The sequence below is a fragment of the Phyllostomus discolor genome, chromosome 12 (genome assembly GCF_004126475.2).
Source record: "Phyllostomus discolor isolate MPI-MPIP mPhyDis1 chromosome 12, mPhyDis1.pri.v3, whole genome shotgun sequence".
Classification (NCBI taxonomy): domain Eukaryota; kingdom Metazoa; phylum Chordata; class Mammalia; order Chiroptera; family Phyllostomidae; genus Phyllostomus; species Phyllostomus discolor.
In genome coordinates, this window is record NC_040914.2 from 67,550,262 (window position 1) to 67,573,845 (window position 23,584).

General features: G+C 45.1%; 1 protein-coding gene across 2 annotated transcripts in view; it reads right to left on the bottom strand.

Annotated features, from left to right (window-relative positions):
- Positions 1-1,268: 1,268 nt before the first annotated feature.
- ADAMTS18 (ADAM metallopeptidase with thrombospondin type 1 motif 18) overlaps positions 1,269-23,584 on the bottom strand; it is a 126,108-nt gene continuing 103,792 nt past the window's right edge. For both annotated transcript variants that reach the window (XM_028501790.2, XM_036012243.1), the window contains 7 exons: positions 17,057-17,198; positions 14,479-14,605; positions 11,200-11,404; positions 9,662-9,847; positions 7,657-7,869; positions 5,256-5,403; positions 1,269-2,931 (listed from right to left, as the gene is read on the bottom strand). In XM_028501790.2, the coding sequence (XP_028357591.1) occupies positions 2,816-2,931; positions 5,256-5,403; positions 7,657-7,869; positions 9,662-9,847; positions 11,200-11,404; positions 14,479-14,605; positions 17,057-17,198 (1,137 nt within the window). In that variant the 3' untranslated portion in view covers positions 1,269-2,815. The remainder of the gene's footprint in view (positions 2,932-5,255; positions 5,404-7,656; positions 7,870-9,661; positions 9,848-11,199; positions 11,405-14,478; positions 14,606-17,056; positions 17,199-23,584) is intronic.

Below are 23,584 nucleotides of genomic sequence, written 5' to 3' on the forward strand. Positions count from 1 at the left end.
CTCGCCAGCACTTGTTCACTGATTTATTGATGACGGCCATTCTGACTGGTATGAAGTGACACTGCGTTGTGGTGTTAATTTGCATTTCTCTGATGATTTGTGATGTTGAGCCTCTTTTCATATATCTAGGGGCCATCTGTGCATCCTTTTTGGAGAAGTGTCTATGCAGGTCCTCTGCCCATATTTTAACCATGGTCTGGGTTTTTTTTCTGGTGTTAAATTGTGTGTTTTTTTAAAATATATATATATATAATATATATATATGTATATTTTGGATATTAACCCCTTCCCAGAAGTATCTACTCCCATTTAGTAGGTTGTCTTTTTATTTTGTTGGCTTCCTTCATTGTGCAAAACCTTTTCAGTTTGATGTTTATTTTTTTCTTTGCTTGCTATGACATATCCAAAAATATTACTAAGGGTGATGTCGAAGAGTTTACTCCCTATTTTTCCCTATTTTTAATTCTAGGAGCTTTATGGTTTGGGGTTTGCATTTCAGTCTTTAATCTGTTTTGAGTTTATTTTTGTATATGGTGTAAGAAAGTGGTCATTTCATTTTTTTCCCATATCTGTCCAGTTTCCCCAACTGTCCTTATATAATGGGTCCTCCTGTGTTGGATTAATGGAACATATAGGCATGGGTTTATTTCTGGTCTGTTATTTAGGGTTGTTTTTTCCTTCCTTCTTCCTCCCTTCTCTCTTTCTCTTTGCAAAACAATTTTACTAGAATGAAAACCAACTACATTTATGGTAGGTTTATCTAACTAACTTGGATTTCCATAAATGTTTACACGATCGTTAGAGTAGAAAAAATAATTTAGTGTCCTTATAAGACAGTAAATATGTCATCTATTTCACCTCAATGCTTGATAGTTTTAAATTTTATCATATACAAACAGGAAAATTCATTAATATCTCTCCCCCCTAAAAATTTCTCAACTTTTCACTGAAAAATTAATCATTTATACAGTTAAATCACCTTGGAAATAACTAACTTCTCACTAATTTATTCAAGAACTTAACAAGTTTGAGATAAAGAAACAACACTTTATTATAAAACTTATAAAATAATTAAATATTATACATATATTTTGACTTTTCTCCATAACCCATGGTTTTATTCAACACTTTTCCTCAGAATTAATATCAGAGAAGCAAGTGAGAACACATAACAATAGGCTATTAATAAATTAATTTCTCCATAAAATAATAAAATGATAATTATATAAAGAAACAAATAACTTGTAATTCATCAAGGGTGGTGATGCATAAATCTTTTTTTCTGATGATAAAATGACCACTAATCTAGGCCAAGAGAGCTGAGACAATGTCCTGATCATTCCTCAGAGGTTTGAGAGCGCACGGTTCAGTGAGAGTGGGAACCAGGGATGCCCCGAGTTCCACGGACCGCTGTCCAGTTGGTTGTGCTGAGCTGGCAAACCCCTGTTTGAATCGAAACTTTTTAAAGCAGTAAAACTGGGTTACATTCATCAAAAAATTGAGGACTAGGGTAGAATTATATAAATATGTCCTTTATAACCACAGCTCAAAAAATTACAGGAGGACTCCGTCTTGTAAGTTACTTTGGTTTTGGCAAATTAGTGTGGTGTTTTTGCAATTGAGAACAATTTTAAGCTCATTAGTGCCAACCGACAGCTGGCCTTTGAAGACTGAAAATATCATCTGAAAGATTGGAAAATACTCTTATTCATTAAACAGTTTTGCCATATTATGATTTATTAATATTAATGTAGCAAGAAGACAGATGGACTTCACTCTTGCCACGATGACTTTTTTCTTGTAAACCAAATCCTAGGGCAAATTTAAACATGTCAGTTGGTAGGAAGAAAACCCACAAGTGGCCTTTAATTTTCCAAGCAGCTATGATAATAAGTAGGGAGCATTACAAATAATGGCCTCCTCTCTTTCAGCACACTGCTATTTAACTCCTCCTAGATTTTTACCAGAAATAAACATTTCACCAATTCTGATTCCCAAAGAGCAGACTAGAGGATCCTGTCTAGCACCAAAAGTTACGAGGTTGATATAATGTGCGGGGCATTAAGATTTACCCTTCTTATGAGCTTTTGTTTTTTATCCCCAGAGTGTGAATTTCAATGAAACGGCAATCTTAAATAGTCCATGTTGCCGTGTTTTTAGAATATTCCTTTTCAAGTTGTGAATTTTAGTCTTGGAGACTCTCTATAAGCAGAATATACTTTAAACAAAATAATAAAAACACACGCACACTAAATAAACATAACGTGATGCCTGCCCGTCCAGCAGCACGCACCACTGTGAGCACCAGTGGGCTTCCTGGCCAGCTCCTGGCTCGGCATGTCCACAGCTCCAGCCAAACCGTGAGCTCCAAGTAAACGTCCCGTCCGTGTCCGATCCTCCAACTCTCAGCCTACGACCTGAAGTCATAAAGGGCCTTTCCAAAACTGATGTCTTTGCCACGGAACCCTTTCAGACGCCAAGGGGGATATGGCCAAAGTTGGCTGGATTCTCACTTCGACCAAACTCAGAGTTCACCTATCTCAGTGTGACTCCTCACTCCTTCCATGCACACAGTGCAAATCCATGTCGTTTTCATTTTTGTTTCTCTGTCAGATTTGTCGTCGCTTCCCATTTTCAAGTGCTTCAGAGTACCATGTGCTCGGGGGAACTGGAAAAGAAGCCCACCTGTTCTTCGGAGTGGGCCCCTCCACGCCGCAGACCACTGGTGAGCTGCTGCGGCCTTCAGCCGTCACGGATCTGGAAGGTGAGCCCCTGGCCCTCAGGCACTGGAGGGGCAGCAGGGGGTGGGCTGGGGTCAGCTTTTCCTCGTGCATGACTTACAGCACTGCTTGCCGTAAAATTTGTGGTTGCAGACACCGTGTTGAGGAACCAGATGACACCAGCTGAAGAAATCCACACAGGCTGGATCCTCTGAAATGAGAAAGCAGGTTCAGCGTGTTAGGAAAAGGCTCAGGCTCTTTTCTGAAGGCACAACCCTGCAGATCAAAGGCCTGGCATCCGCCTGCCTGTGCTTCTGAGTGGTGTTTCTTCTTCCCCATTGGGACTTTGGCAGGAAGGTGGGGAAAGCAGCATTTAGACATCGAAAGGGACTATGACCCTTAGTAAAAGTTAAACAGGTGGGGGAAGAGTGGATGTTAAGACAAAAAGTCATGTCTAGCTAGAGCTTATCTGATCCTCCCCAAATAGCCTGGAGGTACCATTTTGCACCCAAGGGAAGTACCCAGACCAGCACATTTAAAATCACCGGAGGATCTTGTAAAACCACAGGTTCTGGTTCAGAAGGTCTCTGGTGAGCGCCGGGGTTCTGTGCTTCTAACAAGCACACAGCAGATGCTGCTGCTGGTCTGTGCAGATTACTCTGGGGAACAAGAAGCCCAAGGTACTGGGAATTGTGGCACCTGTATTAGAGACCCAGCTGCAACAGCGTGTAGTTTTACGAAAATCTCATAGCCAATTTGCAACTAAGTGAATGTAAGTCAACACCAGTCCTTTCTAATTTCTTTAAGTAGGACAGCAGCTGAGATTATGGATCAGAAGCAGGACGCTGGACATCAGGGATTCTGATCCAGAAGGGCCTCGTGAGACACAGAATGCACATGAAATTGTAAGTAAGATGTTCTTTATGTAAACATAGTACATGTTTAAGGAGTTAGGGCCCAGTCATTGTACTGGATTCCCAAGGATTTTTTATTTATTTAATATTTAGGGTCTACCCACTATGTGATTATTCTCATTCACAGCTGGGATAGTTCTCCCCTCCTCTGTGCAAGCCTTGAGTTGCCTTTATCTTCAACGCCCTTTAAAGCCCACATTGCCCATGCGCATCTACTCAAGTGCCTTCTGAGTTTGTCCTTCAGTGGCTCTCCACGGTGCCTTTGGTAACTGCACTCAAAACTCTCAGCTCTCCTGCTGCTCCCGATGGTAGCCTCCCTTTCTATGATTCAGAGCTGCCTAAGGTTAGTTCTTCAAGCCTTCCTTCCTCTGCCTAAAATTCCCTTTAACATACACATCCCGCCTCACAGTGACCCCTGTGATCCTTAAGCCAGTTCATGTAATGCCTCTACCCCAAATTCACCATTAGCTCCCAGCCACTCAGAGTAGGAGGTAGCTCTGGCATTGGCTGACCAGGTTCCTGCAATCTTTGTATGTGTGATTGTGTCTGGAGCCATCTGACTAAACGGTGGAAATTTGAAATCACTGACAGTGAAGAAAGGAGGAGATGGTCTAGGAAAACATGACCACTTGCTCAAAATGTGTATATTCCCCCACCCCCACTCCTTAGCTTTCTGCTGAGAGAGGCTGCAGGTTTGCAGAACTCCAGCATTGCCTAGAGGTGGCCTGGCTGGGAGCAACTGCGTATTACTAGCCCTCTGATCTTGTGCTAGCCTCAGAGAAGATGGGGGCAGAGCAGAGGAAGGGACAGTGATGCCCAGAGCCTGGAGCAAAGGCTGTAGAAGAAGTAGGTGAACAATGGAGAGAGAGAGATGAGAATTGAGTCAGAGTCCTGAAGCTGATTCACCACAAATTGGACAGCGTAGGCTAAAAGACTGGACAGTCTTGGAAGAGCTGTGATTAAATAAAAGGACAACTCAGCAGATACATGATTCTTTAGCCCAAGGAAATCCGATTAGGCTGAAAAAATATTTCATGCTGTTCGATTACTTCAAAAGAGGCTGCACTTGTGAGGAGTGATGTAGTCTATTTGTATAACTGAATTTCCCATTTTTCCCATCAGCACTCACTGCACTGCCTTTGAACTAAGAGAACATTTAAGTTGTAGTCCTAGGATAATGCATATTCACTCTAATTGTCTGTAATTAATCTATCCTTTCAATATGTGAGCTCCTTGAGGGCAATTCCTGTTCACGCTGGCATTCCCACTGATTAGTTCTATCTCTGGCACACGGTGCTTACTTTTCCATGTGTGTGTTCAGTCAAAATTTAGTTTGGAAAAACGGACTCACAAGATTACCATTTCTCCCTTTCGAGGTAAGAATTGATGACTAAAAAGCCTTATCATATAATTAAATCTCCCTGCATATGAGATCATTCTGAGCAGGAACTGCCTGGATTTGTGCCTCGTACACCTGCGAGGAGCACTGTTCCCATAGACCTGGATGTGAAGGGCGCCCCCTAGAGGTGTGGAACACACAACCTGTACAAGCAAATGGGAGGGGTTTCTGAAACATTCTCTGAAGACTAGTAAAATTGATGGAGTGTGGGGTCCTCGTTACCTCTCTTTTCAGGAGCTGGGCAAAAGTTAGTGTTGCAGGCTCGCATCGCTGGAGGTTTCTGTCGGAGCAGACAACCGGCGGAGGGCCGGCCCTGCTGCACACAGTGGACGGATCGGGTCTGGACCCCTCCTCCACAGGTCACCGTGCACTGTAGAAGAGGGAGAAGAGGAGGGAGTCAGAAACACTCAGCTGGATCGTATCCTTGGAGGGTCAGTGCTATCAGAGGATCTCCATGCTTTACGGCATTAGCAGGATGCCTGTTGATAAAACGAACCGTGCAGAGCCAGGTACGTGTGCTTACCATCTACAGTCTCTTCTAACATGTGGGAGCCATTTGGCCTGATTAGAAGGGTCTTAGGCTAATGCCAGCTTACCCGAGTGTATCTCTCCCCGTTAAGTGACTCGGAGAGAAGAGAGCTTCCAGAAATACAGAAGCTGCCCTAAGAATGCGGAAACAAATACAGACACATCTAGGCAATTAATCACAGTATGTAAAGAATTCCGAATAATCTCTGCAGATGCGGTGGTGGAGGGGATAGTTCAAAGTGAGGACAGCAAAAGAAACGATACTCAAGGGGCTCTGGAACCAAGCCCTCGGTGCCCAGCGAGTTCCTGGTTGGCACGGTGGGTACGCTGCTTCCCAGCAGTCAGCATTACTACTGTCCAGGTAGTGTTTTCCTGAAAAATAAATGACTAACAAGGGCTGTCAACGTTCTTACATTTTCATGTGTGTCTGAACAAAAGAACAAAGATTTTGTAACAAAAGGATAAATAAGAAAATACTGTCAGAGAAAAAGCCCTTTAAATTGATGAGCTTTTATCTTGCTTTTTAAATTTCACTATATAATCATTTTTATTTTATTACCATTTACATTTTATGGGCCATTGGTAGCACAAACAGGTAGGGGCCAGGGACACAGATTTGGCATGCTGGCGATGCTTTACTGATCTACATAACCATATAAAAATTTCCAAATCTGTTAAATGAGGAAAATAATGATAAAAATTTTTAAAAGCAATCCATAGCTGTAGGTATTGCACCTGGGACACAGGTGCAGTGCCAGCCAATCTGGAGAGAGAACGCCATGCTGATTTCCTTTCTCCGTGTGCTGCTTCCCAGACTGTCTCTCTTTCTCTCTCTCACACAGCTGACTCTGGAACAGCGTGGGTTTGGGGTATCGACACTCCGTGCAGTTGAAAATCCATGTGTAATTTTGACTCCCCGCAAAGCTTAACTACTAATAGCCAACTGTTGACTAGAACCTTCATTGATAACATAGTCTATTAACACATACTTTGTGTTTATATATATATATATATATATACACACATATACACACACTGTATTCTTATGATAAAGTCAGCCAGAGAAAAATGTTATGAAGAAAATCATAAGGAAGAGAAAATGCACTTCTGGTAACTATTGAAAAGATCCATGTGTAAGTGGGCCTGTACAATTCAAAGCCATGTTGTCCGAGGGTCCACCGCATGCATACCTGTGTATTTACAATACATACACATACATATGTGTGAATATCTATGCAGGAAAGTGTGTATGTAAACACAGGTTCATGCACATACAGACAAACGGGACCTCGCCCACCCCTATACTTCACGGGGAGTTGTGGGCAGCATCCCGAGCCAGCAAGTTCTTTGCACAGCTGTGTACCGCTGTTGGCTGGAATGCTGCGAGCACCAAAGACAGCTTTGGATTCCCGAGGACACGCTGTTCTCTTGGACAGCATCACATACTCCTGCCAATAAGAACCAAACCAATGTGACCAACATTTCACCTAAGTCTTCTGAGGAAAAGGGTGGCATGAATGTATAATGAGATGAAAAAGCTGGGGGTCCTTGGCTGAACTGCCTAACTCTGAGATTTTCCTGCCCCAGCTACAAAATAGGGACAAGAATATCCACTAATAAGACTATTAAAAGGATGAAGTGAGAGAACCGCAAATGCATGTAAAGCATTTACCATACTGTATAGCAATGGCTTGACAAATGTTGGCTAGCTATTATTATAATATTATTTGGAAACATAAGAACCAAATGAGTCAAGATTGTGACTTTTAGAAGGCAGCCAACTCTAGCAGTGGATTTAATAGCAGTGGCAAACGCAAAGATTAGCACTATAGACAAACCGAGTACTGAGTGCTTTATATTATCTTATTACTCATTTAAAAAAAAAGCCTTGCAAGATATCTTCCAACTGCGTTAGATGTGAAAACTGAGGCTCACAGATCCTGTAACCTTTCAGGCCACACAGGAGGTGGGTGGGCCAAAGAACGTAAGGACTTTGTTTTGAACCTGTGGACAGGTCTCTAACAGCAGCCCATGGCGGACTGCCTCCTTTTGAGTCTCACTTAAATAGAAACCTCATAGATGTGTGTGTACTCACCTGTTGCCATGGCGATGAGTACCATCCAGCTGCCACACCGTACCCCGAACGAGCCGGACAGGCCCCTCGGTTGCAGGTTTCCTCCAAGTCCAGGTTTGGCTTCTTAATGTTGCGGCACCTTCGCTCTGGGAAAGTTATCAGCTTTCCCTGGAAGGTCTTCTCGCTGCACTTCATCTCCCTCTTCCTCACACCCAGACCACAGGTCGTGGAACACTAGGAGCCAAAAAAAGGAGGTGTGAGTGTGCAATGCAGATGTGTTCCAACCTGAGGATGTACCGTCCGCGTGGAATTAGAGGGATTGGACAATGGCAGGTCCACCACACGCAAGGACCCTACAACTATGGCACCAGGTCCCTCACACTACAGGTAAGACAACCAGTGTCGCAGAGCTCACCAGCACTAAAAAAAAAACAGAATGAGACGCTGTCTTCCCCTGTGGACACAAGGGAGCAAAGTCTGGACAGAGATGAGGCGGCAGAGCATGGGATCGGGGCTCTGTGGGGCGTTTGTTTGGCTGCCCAGCTCCACCTGAGCCCCAAGAAGCTGGGCATCTGTGCCGACGAGGTGGGGCACACAGGTGACAGAGGCTCTGGGGTGGGAGGAACAACCCTAGTTTCCCCCCACCTCTCTGCTGGCTGAGTTATAACCTGACGTTGTTATGGCAAGAAAAGGAGCTGGGGCGGGGATGGAGACAAAGGAAATCAGTGTGAGAAAACTGGTGTTTGCTCCGAGGGTTTGAAACATCATTATGGGATAAAGTGTAGGGCCTTGATGAACTGAGGGAGTAAGAACCGGCATTAGTGCAACCATCATAAGCAGTAAAGGATGACCGAGCTTCCTACTCCCAGCAGCTCTGTGGGAGCTGTGAGCGCTGCTGGGTCCTTTGTGTAGAGGAAGAAAGTGAGGCTTAGCTGCCCTGGTGAGTGGTGAGCCCCAGGGCACACCCACAGTGCGCACTGGAAGCTGCTTTCAAATGGGAAGTCTGGGCCAAGCCCAGGCATTCCGCCGCTAGGGTTTTAAGGTCTCAAAGAAAGCGAGTGGACAGAGAGAGATGCACACGCTGCTCTAGACGGACCATTAGACAGAGAACGAGGGCGCTGATGGAAAGGGCCCCAGCTGTTGACACACAAACCCCGCCCCCCCTTCTAACTCCCCATCCCCCTGTTGGCCTTTTCTCCTTCTCCCCATGTCTTCCTCAGAAGACGGTGAACTCCTTAAGAGCAGAGACCTTGCCTCCCTGGTTACCGGAGTCCACTTCTGGCTCGGCTGCCTCTCTCCCACACCGGAACCCAGGAGGCATCTTCAAGCCTCGCCCACACATTCCTGAAGGTCCCAAGGGGCCTTTCTGGGACCGCTCAAAGGTGATGCTTCTCTCCACCCCCACACACTTTCATCTTCAGGCCGGAGTACTGTGACAGCTGTGCAGGCGCCTCTCCCGCCTCTGCCTGTGCTGCATCCGCTCCCCTTCTCTCTGACCTGAAAACCTGCCTGTCCCACTCCTTCACTTGCACGTTAATTGGCTCCTACTGTCTACAGGACACATTTCTAGGCCGTTACCTGAGGCCTCCCGCTCTGTCCCTGGTGACCTTGGCAGCCCCGGCGTACCCCTGTTGCCTCCTGAGTGTGTTCCCTTGTGTCCCCTGTACCGTGTCCACCCTCGGACTGGAACAGGCTCTCCCCAGCCCCACCTGCTCATCCTTCAGGCCCGCACTCCCTGGAAAGCCTCTTCTGCCAAGGATTCCTCCTGATCTCGGGCTGGGTGGACCTCGGCTGCCTGGTGGAGTGACCCGACCCCGTCAGTTTCTGCACCTCCACTGCCCAGTCGGGGTGATGGCCGCTTCACCAATATTTGATGAAGGCAGGCAGGAAGGAGGAGGGACCAGAAGGGTGCCTGGCACACGCGTGTTGAACGGAAAGAAGCCCCGAGCATCTGGTGGCGGTGCCCAAGCTGGGCTAGAACAGCGGCAGCACCACCGCCGCCCCTAGCAGTACATGGAGGTCGTACCTCACTCCACGAGGAGGCGGCCCACTGTAGCCGGCTGTTCTTCGGGCACCGGCCCAGGACACAGCCCTCCTGCGACTCCGGCCTGGGGGCGCCGGCGCACAGGCTGTCCGGCAGGCCCTCCGCCGCGGAGGCGCTTCTGCACAGCACCGCGCGTTTCCGCACGCCTCGCCCGCAGGTCTTGGAACACTGGAGATTGGGAAAAAAAAATGCGTTGGCATGCTAGTTTCAAATGATTTTCAGGTTCTCGGGCATATTTGCTTTTAGTAATAAAAAAAAATTTAAAAAATACTCTCAAAATATTTCCATGTGAAGTTCAGGGCAAATGCCATGCACTAAGGCTCCTTCTCTCGCTGAAGCCCCTATTTGACACTCCGCACGCCCATGTCCTCTCTCCACACCCGCCGTGCACACTGGGCTGGAACAGCCCTCTGAATTCTCCTCTGGTAATTTAGAACTCCCAGCTGCAGACAGAGACCCGCCTCAACGCCACACACAACTCAGATTTGCCATCTGGGATAAACGAACACGCGCCCTCACTTTGAAGGACACCTAAGCATGCTTGGAGATGTTTCTCCCCACTCCCAGCTCCTTACTCCCCCAAAAGATAGACTCTTAACATTAAAAAACATTTTTCATAATGTTCTGTCATTAAAAAAGCGAAGCAGAACTTTGTTCTGATCTCTGATCGGGGCACGGCAGCGCACTGTTAAACTGAACCAACCGGACAGCAGGCGTGCTGGAGGGGGCAGGGCGGAAATGGGGCCCCGGGCTGCCACTGGCTCCACGGTTCAGGCCATACAACCCCTGAAATTGTATTATTCCCCCAGATTGTCTCCCCATCCGCAGTTTAGCAGAGGCTGGGCCGTTACAGAGCAGAGTTCTCACCCTCAGCACCATTTGGACCAGGTAACTTTTGTACTGGGGAGGGGTCCAGTCTATTGTAGGATATTTCCCTCACCGGTGATACCCATCCCCCACTCACTGTGACAATCAAACATGTCTCCTGGCATTGAATGTGCCCTGGGGGCAAACGTACCCCCTTGTTTGAGAACCTTTGAGTCGTAAATGACAGGTAGTTCTATGCTTCTTCCAACTTTATAACTTTACATTTCACTGGGAGTTGGTGACAAATCAAGCTTTAGGCCCAACTCCTCTCTGTATTCTTTCAAACCCCTCACCCTTCATCGAAGCAACAGTTAAATCTCCTTTTTATGCCTTACCCTTTGTTTTGACAAATTCAGTTGCCAGTTCCACCGGCCAATCCTCTGGCACTCGAACGCTGTCTCACTGGGCTACTAGTCCAGCCTACAGGGCCCCCACACTCTGCTCTAATTTCTGGACTTCTAAAGATTCCCAAACAGCAGGTTGTGTGAGAATCACCGAAAACGTTAATGACAGCGCCCCTCACATGAACTCAGTGTGGCCCTCAGGAAGGCAGGTGTGAAACCAGCTGACGGTCTCCTGGGAAGCAGAGACGCCACCTGTATCTTTGTTGCCGTCATTTTCCACGAGGAACAAGACCCACAACTCGCAGTTACCTGGGACCAGGGCCCGGAGGTCCACTCCGGGGGGCAGGCGTGGCTGTTGCAGGCTTGCACTTGCGTGGGTGTGCTCACGGGGCAGAGGGAGTGCAGCACGGCCGCCTCCTTCTGGAAGGGCTGCTTCTGGACACACTGGATCTTCCGGCTCTGCTGGCCCCCCGCACACGGCCGGCTGCACACGCTCCACTCGCCCGGCTTCCAGCTGTCGGGGAAAAGCAAAATTACCTCCAGTGACGCTCAGACTTGGGCTCGTACCTTCCAAAGCAGTTCCTGCGAAACACTGACCACCTGGTGGAAGCCTTAGGTCAATTTTAGGACCCATAAGGGAGACTCCTACTAATTCTTCTCTTACAGATTTTGAAGTTCTCACTAATGTGGCCCAGCTATAGGGTGTCACATCTAGTCACCGCAAAGTTCTGGGGGAAAATACATTCCTGCCCTTGCCGGGGAAGAAACATGTGCCACTTGGAAATCTGAGCCATCCAGTCATTCAGCCAAATTTCTTGGGATCCTAACTTTGTGCCAGGGACTCTCCTGGGCATCAGGGTTGGAAAAAGGAATGAGGCGATGTTCTTTCCATTAAGGAGCCTACAACACACTGACGAGGCAGATATGTGAACAAAGACAATGCTTCCTGATAATCGCCACCATCGTAGTTAACATAAACCACAACAGTGAGTGAGGTTCATGGAGGAGCGATCCATTGGGTGGGGGTGGGGTGGGGTGCGCATGCATGTAGGGCAGAGGGGTGCATTCAGCGGTGGTCTCACAGGGGACATTTCTAAGCAGGCAATTCTACCACCTAATTCTCTGGTTAGCCTTAAAATTTACTGATGAGCTAGAGATATAACCTTGTGTTCTTTATTTAAAAATTGCCAGACCACCTTTTCCCACAGCAGCCTGAGCCTTGAATTCTATCTATGTGAAGGTGAGTCAAATGAAACTATTAATCCTTTTCAATGACTTTGATTAATCGAAATTCTATAATTTGAAGACCTAGCATTAAAAAGATCTATCAGACATAATCATTAATACACTGGAGCCATAGAAATGTCTAAAACTCAGCTTGATCTACCAATATTCTCAGTATCATTTTAAGGAATAGAATGTCACAAATATGCTCTTATTATATCTTTGCATTTCTCTGACCTTCCCTAGTCCTATAAATTTTTTTTCTGGTTTCTGCACAAGCCTGACATGTGAAATTAAAGACTTTTAGTCCAGAGAATTTAGCACATGGATTTAGGATTATGTGTATTCTAAACCACTGCATAATCCATATTATCTTTCTTAAAGATTGTGTCAAGTAAAGTATTTCCTGTTTGTATAATTATTTGATTTTATAATAAGACATAAAGAAAACATTATGAAATCAGTAGCTTTAACATTTCTATAAAAATAGTGTTTCTTTTGTTTACCAAGTTTCTTTCCTTTACATGGCTAAGATGGTGACTTTGTACAAGTAGCAGGAAAACCATAACACCCGTGGACTTTGTGCGTGGCAAGCACGGTCCCCACTCCTGGGCCTCCGGCTCGTGCCACACCTGGCCTCCTTCCCCACCCCCTTCCTCACAGACCAGACACCTACAGCGTTCATTTCTCGCTCACTGATCTTCTATGTGACCTTTTTTACAGCGTGTCTCTCACTGCATCTGCAGGACGTCTTGATGCTTCCGCCTGTTCCATTTGGTTGTGGGTTTGCTGAGGGCAAGAGCTACCAGCTACTCACTCCACACCCCAGTGCTCGGCTCAGGGCCGGCCTACAGTGAGGCCCCCACGTGGCTCACCTGCTGCGTGGGAAGATAGTGGAGCTGGCTCAGATTCATTTCTTTGTCCTTCCAGCTCTAGCAGTCTGAGTCTAAACTTCCATTCTAGGATCTCCCTAGGGAAGAATATCCCTGAGAGTCCCCATGATTCCAACAGAAAGTAATGAGACGTAAGTAATAGGGTGACGAAGAAAGAAGACAATGAAAGACTCTGCCCTTTCGCCACTGTGACTTGCCAGTCAGGGGAGGGGCGTGTCTGCTTTTAAATAACCAGTGAAGCTGTTACTGCCCAGGGTGCCATTTCTACGTGGAGTCACCGGGCAGGTCCTAGGGGCTGGACAGGACCAAGGCTCTCTCCCTTTTCGTGGATGTGTATGGAAGTGGGGTCCCTTTCTGTGGCTGGCCGAGATAACCCATGACGAGGAGGAAGTTTGAAATAAAATCCCAGCTTGCCATTCGAGCATACAATTCCTACATGCATATACACACCCCTACCACCTAAAGGAGAAATCACAACGGCCAGTGACAACTGTCTGGTAGTCATGTTGTGGAGACATGTGTTCCTTAGAACATGATTCTAAGCAAAAGGGGAAAATTCATGAAAGCACCCCAGATTTCTCTTTCTTGTGTTTAGGATATAGCTGGTTCCAGATTCTAAGACAAAGACTGGGCTGGCAGTTGGGCATGCGGGATTGGTGGATAGTTACAGGCCCAGACATAATTAGACAATTATGGCTAATACACTATTTATACACATGTATGTGTATAAAAAGCCTGTGTAATATCACTGCCTTACCACAAAGCAAACACTGCTTATTAAGATGGTCTGAAACATTAGTGAACAAATGTTGCTTCTGAAAAAACTCTGTCAATTCTATATAAATACATTTGGCAGGAGATAAATCGCACAAGAAAAGACTCCATATGGCTGGGGAGATTACTAAAATTACTGTTCAAACAATAGTACAGCTAAAATCCACCCAAAAACAAACCCACGGAGCTCCCCATAGGTCCCCACCAGCAGAAGTGGACTACCACTTGGCCTCTCACCCCGTCTTTTTATTCTGCGTCTTGCTACTGTGTAATTTGCATTTGGGGTTTCATGGTCTGCATAGTATTATGATCTTTAAATTCTTAGACAGCTATATAAAAGTTAAACACACAACCACGTGGAAATGTAACTAATACAGTTATCTGTGTTATTTAAATATCTATTTGATCTAGTGCAGAGTGTCTATGGAAAGGTTAAAAAATAAAAACACTTTTACACCTCAAGGTTAGGTTTGCACAGGCAGAGTTAAATGAATGTCTAAAGCAAATTTGTGTTTTTCAAGTTATATATTTGAACCTCTCCTACCTTCGTTCTTTTGTTAGCTTTCTGGGGATTCTGTCTATCTTAACACCACTTTTGATCAGAAGCATTGACCTGATGGGCTTTAGTGATCTCATACCAACAACAGAGGCATATAAAGTACAAATATAACCAGAAAGACATTTCCAGATGACTTACTAGGCAGGGCAGGAGAAAGCGTTGCATACTTTGGGTTCAGTTGCTGGCTTGGTTCTTGCATTGCAGAACGAGGAATTGACTTGAGTATTTTGATCTCGTAAGCAAATGGCCTTTACACTTATGTAACCTAGTAAGACATCAAAAGTCACAAAGTAAAAAATACAGATAACCAATTCAATTTCGTTTCCAAATTTAGCTGATTTACCTGGGTTTTGATACTTTAAGATACAGAATTACTGTGTGAGAAGGCCTCCTTTTGGTAAAATCTGCAACTCGTTTGATCCTATTCCCCCCCACCAAGATAATAATAGCTTTTATATCTTAATAATTTTCACATGTAGCTTCTTCATCGTCAAGACTGCTCTGCATTTTAGAGCCACACAGTGACACATGCAGGCTTTTGAAAACAGGGCAGCCATGCAGGGAACATCCCATCGACTTGAACTCACACTGCACACATCCAGTGGAAAGAATTCTTCAAAGAAAAACCATCGGTGAATCACTCGCAGAAACTCCGAGATTCTGCCTTTCCACGAAGCATCCTCCACTTCCATAATGGTATGACGCACACATACATGAGGAGTGGAGCTCACTGAATACATACGTATTCGGACCTGTCAGCTAGGATTCTGGTTTCCTGTTTCAGTGGCATCCCACACCTTGCCTGCAGTGTTCGTTTCAGGACTTCTCATCAGAGGCATGAATTTTGTGAATAGCTGTCTGTCAGCTCCCCGAATAGGAATTCTGCCTCCTCTCTGCATTGTTTATACTTACATGGTGCTTTTCCTTAAAATCAATCTGAGAAGCAGTGAAAAGCTGCCCCTGCTCTTACAGCTAGGTTGAAGTGGACTTGCCTTCAGGAGGCACTTAACAAAACCACACAGGGATTCCCTAAGAGTTTACTTCCAGAGAACTTATTCACTTCTCAAATGCCTTGGACACAATGTGACCTGTGAGTCATGTGACCGGATTGCTAAATCAAGGCAAGAGGGAATCCCACAATGCATTTCTCCAGCATCCTCCCTTTGGCTGGATTCATTTCCTGTAAATGGAAAATGATCGAATCTCTCTCCTTCCCAAGGACCTGTGCTCTCTCTGGAACACCAGGGAGTTATTGCAAATGATCTGAAAGAACCCTTGATATGGGAAAAACTGCTCAGGCTCCAAAACTCAGTAAAAAAGTGTAAAGATATGTCTATAGTAATGATTTCCAACCAGTGTGCTGCACAAATTTTTTAAAACATGCAACACTAGACTACCTAATTGAGGTACTGACCTCCTGCCCTTAGACTATCAAGTAAAAAGACAGTAGCCAACGCAACAACAGCTGTCTGGTGTGACTGAATCTAAAGCATACCTATTTTTTGGTCAGAATGGCAAAACAGTATATTTTTCAGTGTGCCACAGAATCTGAGTAATTCATTTAGTGTGTGCCGGGTTTAAAATGTTTATTGCTAAAATTGTATTACTTTTAAATTATTTGAGGTTTTTAAAAAGAAGTATTTCCTCATATCTTGTTAATTACTATGAATTCCTGAAGAACAGGCCTTATAGACACAAGAATTTCTTCATTTTCTCTATTCCTGCTCTGTCTCTGGTTCTGAGATGCCCCATTTCGCTAAGTGGGGTGGAAAGAGTTAGGGGACCCAGTGTCACCAGGTGCTCTGGACATGAAGAAAGGGGTGACCGACCTTCATGCTTTCTTTTCATGGGCCTCTTTATGGACTTTTCTTCCTTTTCCCAAGCATGACAAAATGTGCCTAACAAGCAAATGCGTGATGTTTTGGGATCTCGATAAAGTGTCAGCCTCTACTTGCTGAGAGGATAACTGGGTTTTTTCCTTACAAGGGTTATTTCTCAGAGTTAATCCATCTCCCTTCTGAGGCCTGCTGGCCTCGCCCCTGAGCAGACGGCAGGGCGCAGTACCCCCGCCTTCAGAGCTGCCTGAGGTCTGCATTGCTTGTGTCCTCCCTCATCACAGCCCTGCCTTCTCTAAGTCCCAGCGGGCAGTTTACAGCACCAGAGAAGTCACAGTACAGGAAAACTAAACTGCGGGCTGAAAAAATTTTTAAATGTATGAATATATATGTAAATATTCTTATAAATAGACTTTTTACAGGGTCCAGCAGAAGTGATGCCTCATATTTTATCATAAAATCTTTTAACAAAATCAATATGCATGTAATTCTGTAACCTAACAATATCACACTTAAGCACACCACATGACATTTTAGGTGAAATGTTCGAGTTATAACTATAAATTGTTACACCCATCTTATTACCCTACCAACCACACCCACGGGGGCCTTACTTCTGCTGCACCCTGCGTATTTCCCCCAGAGGGTTCTGACGTGTGACTTTGAGTCCTGGTTGTGGCTGACGAGTTTTGTGAGAATCGCTTCCTTGCTGCATAGGAAAATCCTCGAGTAGTACAATAATATTTGCTTTTCAGAGTGATGGTTCCCATAAGAGACAGTTCTTTTGTTGCTTATTCAAACCATACAATTCAAAGAGTCCCGGGGCGAAAGAGCCTGTTTTAAGGAGAGACTGCGAGGATGACACAAAGAAGCGAACGCACCTCCGCCGCAGGAGGCGGAGCAGGCGGACCGCACTGTGCTCCAGGAGTGGACGTGTCTTTTCGGCGCCGGCTGCGTCCCGTTCGCGGCCCTGGGCAGGGCGTACTTCCAGGCGATCCCCGGATTTTTGCCTTGCATCAGAACCTGCACAGCGTAAGACACAAATCAGAAGTCAAGATACAGGTCAGACCCTGGAATTCCAGAGAGCTCACTGCACATTTTAAAGATATTTATATGACATTTTGACCTTAAAGTTGGTTCACATCATTGTTCCCAAGCCAGTTGACTTCAAGTTTTCCCATGGCACTTTAAAACGTGCACTGCCACGCCATCGAGGCTGTGATTAAGATAAATGCTGCACAGGGAAACAGGACTTGACATTTGCCATAAGCCGGCCACCCTCAATGAGAGGCATCATTGTAATAAAAAAGAACTGCATTAATAAACCAAATATTTTTTACATTATATTGAAGGAAAGAAGGTTACAACTGGAAATCTTAACTAAAGAGAATGTGTCTGTTCACTGTGTACCAGGGTGAGCAGCAGATTAAGATGAAAAGAAATATGATTGGAAGTAGGAGTTGGTTTTTTATTTATATCTATATATCTATAGATATTCTTAAAAGGGCAAGGCCTTAGGATAAATCTGATGCTGTAAGATCTGACTACTAAATGAGAGCAGTCATTTCCCGACACAGTCTAGGCACCAGGCACCCTGCTGAATTTTTGCTAAGCATCATCTCAAAACATTCCTCCAACCACTTTATAATGTAGCTGTCTATATCTTCATGGGAAAAACAAACCCAAAACCCGAGAAGACCTTGCACAAGACCACACAGCTCACTAGTGAATGAGCTTAAGGCAGAACTTAGGACCTCCAACAAAACGTGTTTCAACACTGCAATACATGCCCTTGTTTCTGGTGTGGAAAAACATTCTTTGACTCCCTTTCGGATTCTCTCCTTTCTTAACTATCCCTCTCCTCTCTCCTTTCGAGCTCCGTGCATGAATATAAATAGCTGCTTGTCTCTCTACCCCAGAGTCATATGGAAAATTCTTTACCACCAGAACTGGGCATCCATGCTCAAGAAGCAAAGCAGACTTCTAGTTAAAATTAGAAACCTCTGGCCTTTTTCTCTGTCTGGTGGGATCCCACCTCAATTAAAGTCGGTGGGGTGGCAGCTGTTCAAGGACCTCTGTCATACCCGACCACTCCTGAGGATGCTACCAAACGCTTTCCACTTGGCCGCTAGCCTAAACGTACCCAGGAATATAAAGGCTTACTTGAAACACTCCACGGTGTGGACGTCACTTGTTGCACAACAAAAATCTTGGGGCCTCCCAGAAACAACCAACATGTTCACAGATGGGTCTTTGTTCCTCCATCCCCATCCAACACAAAAAATAAAATCAGTAAACAGGTAGCGCCACTAAAATAGACAAATGCCAAATTCTCACCAACAAAAATCTTAAAGTTGAGGTCCTAGGGGTCATTTCATTCTGAGGATCTATTTAGTCTTTGCTTTTCTTATTTTTGCAGCTAGAGCATACAACTGTTTTAGAACCATGTGTTTAATTATGCTAAACATTTCATACATTTTGAATAAATAGCATTCTTTATTTGATCTTTATTTGAAAGATTTTATTTATATACTATTTTAGAGAGGGGTAGGGAGGGAGAAAGAGAGAGAGAGAAACATCAGTGTAATTATTGCCTCTCATATGCCCCCTACTGGGGAACTGGCCTGCAACCCAGGCATGTGCCCTGACTGGGAATTGAACCAGCAACCCTTTGGTTAGCAGGCCAGTGCTCAATCCACTGAGCCACACCAGCCAGGGCCTTATTTCAGAGTTTTGCAGTGTTTCTGTAAATGTGTTTGTGTGCTGTTAAGTAAACAGATACTTTAGAAATTTTTCCACAATCAAACTAGACTTTTGAGGGAATTTTTACATTCAGAAGAATCTTGATGATCACTGATTTCTCAACTGAATTTCTCCTTCAGTTAAAGTAGTATCTCCAACACAACACTTTGGGTTGCTATTTTCTTTATGCAGTAGGAATGCAGAAATCTTGTAGACCCGAAGATGTTGCAGTTCACGCACCACACATGCATGTAGTTAAATATAAATGAACTGCATAGGAGTTAGAGTGAGCTAAGGCTCATGAGGCAGGGTGGCATTGCAATGCAGGGGGGTTACATCACACATGCATCCAAGGACAGCATGTTCAAGTGCAAGAGTGATAAAGACATCCACTCCCTTATCTCCTCTTCCTTGGACCACCCATTTCCCCCATTCAAACTAGATCTTGACTTCTACTGCCATAAGGGAAAGTGATCCCTAATGGAAATGCAAAGAACATTAAACATTAGTTCTTGCTTTGGGGATGTTAAGGACTTACATTCTGGTGATTTAACAGTGGTTTAATACATCTTCAAAGGGCATTTAAATACATTCTACTTTCATCTTTTAGACAGATTGTAGAACTTAAGCCACACATGACATGTGGTTCACTGTAAAACATTTTTAAATGTTGCTGTGAATAGCAGGATGCGTTCAAGAAAAAAAAAATTAGACTATGAAGATCAAAGTGCCATTGCTATTGAACAAACAGAACCACTAAGATGTCAAGGTTCCCCAGGTATCCAGTAAAGCCAACTATAAAAAAAACTATCAAAATATCTTGCTGTCAATAAAATAACTTAGACGTTTTCCCCACGCCCAACCCGTCCCTACATCTGTCCCTCTCATGTTACCCAGGATGCCCTGCCCTGACTCTGGGTCAGTCCAGGTTGTCCCCATGCCCCTGACTCCATCTTCCCTTGCCGGCTCCAGGACTCCGCTACTACAGCTGCCCTCTCTTTCTCGAGCCTTAAATTACCCTATTGACTGGATCATTCCCAACACATATCCAAATACGCTATTGTAGTTCTCACTTTAAGAAAAAAATATCTTCATATACCCCTGCAGCGCTTGTCCCACCTTTTTCCCTTGATGGCAAGAATTCCTGCAAGAGTTGCCTTTTCTGTCTGTCTCCATATCTTTCCTCCTCAGCCCACGATGCTTCTCTATTCGGTGCCCCTCCCACCACACCACGGAAACTGCTCCTTCAAGAACACCTGGTGATGTTCAGTAGCCGAACAGCCTTGTCTCACTCACCCAATCGGCAGCATGGGATACAGTTGATCACATCCTCCTTTCTTGGCCACCAGAAGCCCGTTTTCTCAGTTCTTTTCCAGACTCACTGACCATCATTTCTAGTCTCTTTTGCTGAATCCTTCTTATCTCCTAGCTATTCAATATCAAGTGATCTCCAGCATCTTGACCCTTCTCTTTTCTATACTCACCTCTCTAGGTGATTGCACTAGTCCTGTGGTTTTAAATCTAATCACCTTGCTGACCGCTCTCAAATCTATAATACTGCACCAGTGCTTTCCAGTAGAACTTTCTGCAAGGATGATAACACCCTGCCCTGTTCCATGTGGGACCCACAGGCCACAAGTGGCTATTGAGCACCAGCATACTAGTGTGACTGAAGAACAAAACTTTACATTTTACTTCCTTAAGACGTAAACTTCCCCATGCGTGGGCAGTGGCTACCATAGTGAACAATACAGCTGTAGGCGAAACCCGTTTTCTGACTCCATGTTCGCATAGTCAACTGCCTGCCTGGCCTCTGCGCTTGAATCTTTAAAAGGTGAGTCAGCATCCCACAATGAACTCTGGATTTTCCTCCCAGGCTCATAAAACGGTGACCCAGTCCTTCCGACTGTTCAGGCCAAAGTTAAACACTGGCGGTGTTTTCATAGCCTCCCCTGTTCTCATCCTCCACAGCTAATCAACCAGGAAAGGGTGTTATCTTTACTTCCAACGTATCTCCAATCAGACCATGTGCCCCTTTGCCTACGGCGGCAGCTGCGCCCTGACCTAAGCCCCCATCACTCTTCTGGGGTCCACCATCAGGGCACTCTGTGCCAGAGGCCAGGCCTACTCTCCAGTCGGGGTGGGGTGGGCGGGTGACGCACGTCCACACCACAATGACACAGTGACAGTGACTTCGGAGGTTAAAGACAAAGTGCCATCAACCTGTACGGGAAAATCAAATGCTGCTGTGACGTTGGGGGAGGGGACCGCACGCCTAAAGCAGCTCTGTGGCTGTCATTGAATTTCGGTGAACAGTTTCGCCAAAAAAGCCACAAGACAACAACATAGAAGGTAAGTCGTCTTTGCGAATGTCTATTCCCCTCAAGAGGACAAACCTTTACATTGAGTTTCCCATAGGCCTTCACTCATAGCTTACAAGTCCCCTGAAAAGTAAAATTATTGAGCAAAAATTAGCAAAGGTAAGCAAACAATACGAAGTAGCAAGAAGGCAACTAATCCATTTCATATTATCAAGGTAACAACAAGTTTACTTACTCAGCCAAAGCAGGAAGGGAAATAACTTACACAATTTACTAGAATGGTTCACAGGATTATGCAACTTTAAATTACTACCTCGTAAAATACATAGAGCTGGATATCGTTGTATTACTACTATAGTTTTATAGCCAAAGGCATAAAGAATACATTGTTTATAGTTTGTTGAACATATTAATGCATTCAATGAATGCATAAATGAGTAAAAGCCTCTCAACTTTGAAAAACTCAAACGATTCAAGGCCTGACTGTGACGCCTGCGCAGTGGCAAACTCGCCTCCAGAGTGGGCGCGTGGGCACGCACGCTGAGAGACAGTGTGCATGTGAACTAGCAGAAAGCTGGCGTAGGAATTAGATGAACATTTGCCAACTGTACCAGTGTTTGCTTCTCGATGATAATTAAAGTATATTTCTGTCCTTTTCTTCCCCTTGTATGGAGGAGGAAAGTGGCCAAGAACAGAATACACAGTGGTAAAATAATCTCTTCCTTCTAATCTCTTCACTCTTTCCTTTGGAAATAGACTGTCCATCTGGCTAATAGAATAGAGATTCTCAAAATGGCTGGACTTCAACAAAAAATCAACCCTAGAGTCAGGAATGGCCACAGAATTTCTGGGACCTGGAGCAAAAATGAAAACACAAGGCCCCTTATTTAAAAAAAATGATCTAGAATTTCAAGTTGGTGGCTCTTGCTGGGGGGTTCGGTTGGTTGGAGCATCGTCCCGATATACCAAGGTTGCAGGTTTGATCTCCGATCAGGGCACATACAAGAGTCAACCAATGAATGCTAATAAATAAGTGGAACAGCAAGGGGATGTTTTCTCTCTCTCTAAAATCAGTAAATTAAAGACAAAAGAATTTCACGTGAGTGACAGCAAAGCGTTAAACCCAACACAGGGCCCGTCCGAGCACCAGGCCCTGTGCGACTTTGCAGGACCCACACCCGTGAAACCAGCTCTGTCCAACCTTAAGGTGGAGGCTTTCTCATCTGCAGCAGTTTTGGGACGCCATTTACCAGCTCCCACATTCCAAATGGCACTGTGGCCTAACGACGTCTTCACCCTCTCTTCCTGGATGAAGACGATAGCCCCTGACGTACCTCACAATGGCCATGACCATCACCTCGACCACAGACAGTTTGTCCCACCAGCATCTGGGAAGCAGGAGGACTGGGGACGATGTACGACAACCACAGGGCTGAGATTCTAACTGCCTCTGGGAACGCTGAGGAACACGTCCGGGACAGTACATAATCTGAAAATAATTCCCATTACTCACATCTATTTTAGAACATTTGCAGTGACCCTGTCAGGAGCAGTCAATAACTTTTCTCAGCACTGATGAAGACGACAAATGCCCTGCAGGTCACAAGAATGCCACAGGGCCCCTCCCCAGCCTCTGCCTGGGCGCAACGTTGCAGTAGCGCCGTCCCTAGCCACCCCACGCAGCACGTCAGGCTGCACAGCCCTGCTGTCCAGTGCGCAAACTTGGAAAGACCGCCAGCGATTCAGTCTACTTAACTGGTCTTAGTCCAGAGAATTTTCCAGCCAACTGGCATTGGGTCTCTAATTTACAGCTGGCAAGCAACCTCCTTAAGTGCTTCCAGGTCCTCAGTAGAACTGTTTAATGTCTACCTTTAACACACGAACCACCTGACTTCAGACACAACACTCAGCAGCTTTGACCACAGGGTGCAGAGTTATAAAATTTACAGCTTCTTAAGTTGGAAAACCACAGATGGGGGCTGGACTCTACCAATGGCCCTCTGAACGGTGGGGGTGCGGTTTCTGCTTTGGGCACACCGAGTTAAAACAAAGGTTACATTGAGTAATCTTGGGTAAGCAGCCTTCTTGCTTTTGCTCTCATGTTTAATTTTTCGTGTTAAAACTATAAATGACTTCAACCAGCTTTGTATTCGTTTCATTATTTAGGCCTTTTTTTTTTTTTTTTTAAGAGATTGTCCTAATTCTCCCATGGAAATCAAAGAGTTATGGACAGGCTGGAAAGACTGGCTTTTTATTTAATGCATGCTGGAAAGCTTGCTTCTTGTCTGCAGTAATGTATTTGATGGCTTACAAAATACTAATAACAGAACTTGCTGTATGCCAGGC